Genomic DNA, 4,937 nt, shown 5'->3' with positions numbered 1-4,937 from the left:
ATGTAAATTATTGTTACTATTATTAGTACTATTAGTAACATTATTATATGTTTATATACATTTATATTTAATATATATTATATTGTTTGATTATATATAGCTAAAACTATAAAAAAAGTTAAGACAAACTTTAGGTTGGCTTGAGAAAGCATAGCCTGAAAGTTTAAAGCAGTTGTAAAAGCTTGAAGTTTGAAAATTTAGATCGATAGAATAGATAGATGTTGATAGCATGTTTCTAGCATGATTAGCATGGTCTTAGGAGGATTAGCATGTTGCTAGCATGTTTCTAACATGATTAACGTGTTGCTAGCATGGTTAGCATTTAGCTAATCATGATTCTAACATGATTAGCATGTTGTTAACAAGTTTCTAGCATGATTAGCATGTTTGCTAGAATGTGGTTTACCATAATTAGCATGTTACTAACATGTTGCTACCATGATTAACATGTTGTTAACATGTTTCTAATGTTATTAGCATGTTGCTATCATTTTTCTAGCATGATGTTGTTAACATGTGACTATCATGATTAGCATGTTGATAACATGTTTCTAGCATGATTAGCATGTTGATAACATGTTTCTAGCATGTTTCTAGCATGATTAGCATGTTGCTAGCATGTTTCATGTATTTGCAGTTCTGTGTTTGTGTCGTTGCATTATTAAATGTGTACATTGTCATTTAAATGTAGCCACCCTTTATTCAAACGCAACAATTATTTACAGAATTGAAAAAACAAAAACAAAATAGAACGAAAAAGTCCTAAGAATTCTATTTGGTCAGACAATACAATTTGAATCATTCCACATTGTGAGATTTGCTTTTTTTATGAATCAGAGGCAACAATTTGACATCAAACAAAAATGCGATTAACGACACAGAAATGAAACCAAACGATACTTTCTAAAGTAACAAAATGAAATGCCTCTCCCGAAAGGCTGTCGAATTACACGTGCATACACGCACACATCCCGTCCCACTCAAACGATGTGAAATTACATTCAAAACATTTGTTATTAACAGTCCTATGTGCTAGTTTAGAACTGTAGTCGAAGCGGTAGGAAGATGAGATGTTATGAAAAAGGCCTTAATGTGCGTCAGGAACTCAAAGTGAGTGTAGAAATAATATTTGTGCTGACTTTCTGTACTGTGAATGTGTTTGTGAAGTTCATCCCGGTTCTCAAGAGGTGAGTAGTTACAACGTCCTTCTCCAATGCCAAGCAGTTCTCAGTAGCTTCATGCCAGTTCATTGCCGGCTGCAGAGGCGTGTTCAGATGACTTCAGGAGGGTGCTTAAAACTGCATATGAAAAATCAAATAAACATCCATGTCAAAAATACAGTAAGCCGTTCACATCAGTATCACGTGACTGTAGTTTATGACAGTGCTCCTGGTTTCCCTTCAGGACACGGCTGGACATCACATGTTGACCAGCACAGTACTGGAATTGTTTATTCATTGCATAAAAATAAACAAGATGTCTTTATAATCAAGCACTGAATTCTGTTAATATTATCATGAACTGAACAGGCCTTGTTTTTTAGACACATACTTTGACGTCAACAGCAAAAGAGATGGGAAGGTTACTGAGTGGTTACTAAGGTGTTGCTAGGTAGTCGTTAGAGGGTTCTGCGTGGTTTTTACGTAGTTGTTGGGGGGGTGTTTCTAGGTGGCTGCAAGGTAGTCATTACAGGGTTTTGGGTGATTACTAAATAGTTGTCAAGGGGTTCTGGTTGGTTGCTAGGTAGTTGTTGGAGGTTCTGAGTGGTTACTAGGGTGTTGCTAGGTAGTCATTAGAGGGTTTTGAGTGTTTTTTACGTAGTTGTTAGGGGTGTGTTTCTAGGTGGCTGCAAGGTAGTCATTACAGGGTTTTGGGTGATTACTAAATAGTTGTCAAGGGGTTCTGGTTGGTTGCTAGGTAGTTGCTAATGGGTTATTTTGTGTTTGCTAGATAGATTAGGGGGTTCTGGGTGGTTGCAAGGTAGTTGTTGGAGGTTCTGAGTGGTTCCTAAGGCATTGCTAGGTAATCATTAAGGGGTTCTGGGTGGTTGCTAGGTAGTTGTCGGAGGTTCTGTGTGGTTACTAGGATGTTGCTTGGTAATCGTTATGAGGTTCTGGGTGGATGCTAGGTAGTTGTTGGGGGTTCTTAGTGGTTACTAGGGTGTTGCTAGGTAATCGTTAAGAGGTTCTGTGTTTTCTAAAGTAACAAAATGAAATGCCTCTCCCGAAAGGCTGTCGAATTACACGTGCATACACGCACACATCCCGTCCCACTCAAACGATGTGAAATTACATTCAAAACATTTGTTATTAACAGTCCTATGTGCTAGTTTAGAACTGTAGTCGAAGCGGTAGGAAGATGAGATGTTATGAAAAAGGCCTTAATGTGCGTCAGGAACTCAAAGTGAGTGTAGAAATAATATTTGTGCTGACTTTCTGTACTGTGAATGTGTTTGTGAAGTTCATCCCGGTTCTCAAGAGGTGAGTAGTTACAACGTCCTTCTCCAATGCCAAGCAGTTCTCAGTAGCTTCATGCCAGTTCATTGCCGGCTGCAGAGGCGTGTTCAGATGACTTCAGGAGGGTGCTTAAAACTGCATATGAAAAATCAAATAAACATCCATGTCAAAAATACAGTAAGCCGTTCACATCAGTATCACGTGACTGTAGTTTATGACAGTGCTCCTGGTTTCCCTTCAGGACACGGCTGGACATCACATGTTGACCAGCACAGTACTGGAATTGTTTATTCATTGCATAAAAATAAACAAGATGTCTTTATAATCAAGCACTGAATTCTGTTAATATTATCATGAACTGAACAGGCCTTGTTTTTTAGACACATACTTTGACGTCAACAGCAAAAGAGATGGGAAGGTTACTGAGTGGTTACTAAGGTGTTGCTAGGTAGTCGTTAGAGGGTTCTGCGTGGTTTTTACGTAGTTGTTGGGGGGGTGTTTCTAGGTGGCTGCAAGGTAGTCATTACAGGGTTTTGGGTGATTACTAAATAGTTGTCAAGGGGTTCTGGTTGGTTGCTAGGTAGTTGCTAATGGGTTATTTTGTGTTTGCTAGATAGATTAGGGGGTTCTGGGTGGTTGCAAGGTAGTTGTTGGAGGTTCTGAGTGGTTCCTAAGGCATTGCTAGGTAATCATTAAGGGGTTCTGGGTGGTTGCTAGGTAGTTGTCGGAGGTTCTGTGTGGTTACTAGGATGTTGCTTGGTAATCGTTATGAGGTTCTGGGTGGATGCTAGGTAGTTGTTGGGGGTTCTTAGTGGTTACTAGGGTGTTGCTAGGTAATTGTTAAGGGGTTCTGGGTGGTTGCTAGGTAGTTGTCGGAGGTTCTGTGTGGTTACTAGGATGTTGCTTGGTAATCGTTATGAGGTTCTGGGTGGATGCTAGGTAGTTGTTGGGGGTTCTTAGTGGTTACTAGGGTGTTGCTAGGTAATCGTTAAGGGGTTCTGGGTGGTTGCTAGGTAGTTGTTGGAGGTTCTGAGTGGTTACTAGGGTGTTGCTAGGTAAGGTGTTCTGGGTGGTTGATGGGTAGTCGTTAGAGGGTTCTGACATCAGCAGCAAAATATATGGACAGTGTTTCGCTTCTAAGAATGAATACAATAGAATGTAATTTCTCCCTTCTAAGAATTTGTAAGTCAGTTTTGGTGTCCAAATTCTGCAGAATTAGTTGTATTTTATTATTTGCTTTCATCACCGTTTCTCCCTGCTGAGCAGATCTGAGACCAACCAGCTGAGAAACGCCTGTTTATGGCCCTATCCAGTGCCATACAAACACATAAATATAAGTGAAAACCATGATTTAAAGGTGAAAATGAGCAGTGAATGGCTCACCCTCATGGCTCTGCGTGCCGTTCTCTTCTTTGGCGCTCTCTGGGTCACCTGAAGAGAAAGCATATGTTCTCATTCAACAGTTACCATACTAGCTGCTTTATCTGTGACTTTTACTTGGTTTTATTTGGTGAATTTATCTGTTTTGTTTTGTTTTTTATAATCTTTTTTTTTTCTGACATGTTGGTGTTATATCTTTCACTTGGATCTTATAAGTTGCACTAGCCACTAGTAGCACCAAACAAAATTACAAAGATAATGATTTCATTCAGAGTGCATGATGCATGAACATACAGTATGACTGTTTTCAAACAGGTTTCCTCAACAATTTCACCTGCTCCAAACTCCACATCATTGGTTGAGCAAATGTTATGTTGAGACCAAGTAGAAAAACACATTTGATGGTGCAGAAACTACACAATTTGCCTGTTGTGTTTTAGACTGTAAGTGTTTTAGATTTCATATTTATAAATCATGTGTCAGCACATGTAACTATGACAGTGTTTTACTGATTCATATCTGAATGTCTTCTAGAGCATGAGCGGAGCCACAGACCTCTCTGAACCTTGAAGCACAGTTTCTTCTTCTGATAGGTGAAGTATCCGATTATGGCACCAACAGCTGCTACTGCAATCCCACAAACAACACCAACAACCGTACCAGATCCGCTGTCTGCAACAGAACCACCCACACCAAGTCAACAAGTCAAAGCAGGTATTCACAGTCGTGTCACTATGTGGCTGTATGGTTACGCGAGTGTTCTGTGTGGTTGCTAGGGAGTTGTTAGGGAGTTCTGGGTGGTTACTAGGGAGTTGCTGGGGAGTTCTGGGTGGTTACTAGGGAGTTGTTGGGAAGTTCTGGGCGGTTACCAGGGAGTTGCTGGGGAGTTCTGGGTGGTTACCAGGGAGTTGTTGGGGAGTTCTGGGCGGTTGCCAGGGAGTTGTTGGGGAGTTCTGTTCTGGGTGGTTGCTAGGGAGTTGTTGGGGAGTTCTGGGTGGTTACTAGGGAGTTACTGGGGAGTTCTGTTCTGGGTGGTTGCGAGGGAGTTGTTGGGGAGTTCTGGGTGGTTGCTAGGGAGTTGTTGGGGAGTTCTGGGTGGTT

At 40.7% G+C, this 4,937-nt stretch overlaps 1 protein-coding gene across 6 annotated transcripts in view; it reads right to left on the bottom strand.

Moving 5' to 3' along the window:
* Nucleotides 1-2,209: 2,209 nt before the first annotated feature.
* LOC107689332 (translation initiation factor IF-2-like) overlaps nt 2,210-4,937 on the bottom strand; it is a 35,847-nt gene continuing 33,119 nt past the window's right edge. For all 6 annotated transcript variants that reach the window (XM_016487283.1, XM_016487281.1, XM_016487285.1 and 3 more), the window contains 3 exons: nt 4,392-4,508; nt 3,840-3,887; nt 2,210-2,591 (listed from right to left, as the gene is read on the bottom strand). In XM_016487283.1, the coding sequence (XP_016342769.1) occupies nt 2,530-2,591; nt 3,840-3,887; nt 4,392-4,508 (227 nt within the window). In that variant the 3' untranslated portion in view covers nt 2,210-2,529. The remainder of the gene's footprint in view (nt 2,592-3,839; nt 3,888-4,391; nt 4,509-4,937) is intronic.

The sequence above is a fragment of the Sinocyclocheilus anshuiensis genome, unplaced genomic scaffold, assembly GCF_001515605.1.
Source record: "Sinocyclocheilus anshuiensis isolate Anshui unplaced genomic scaffold, SAMN03320099.WGS_v1.1 scaffold1335, whole genome shotgun sequence".
NCBI classification, from domain to species: domain Eukaryota; kingdom Metazoa; phylum Chordata; class Actinopteri; order Cypriniformes; family Cyprinidae; genus Sinocyclocheilus; species Sinocyclocheilus anshuiensis.
The sequence above is the reverse complement of the archived record's forward strand: the minus strand, read 5'-3'. Positions and strand labels throughout refer to the sequence as shown.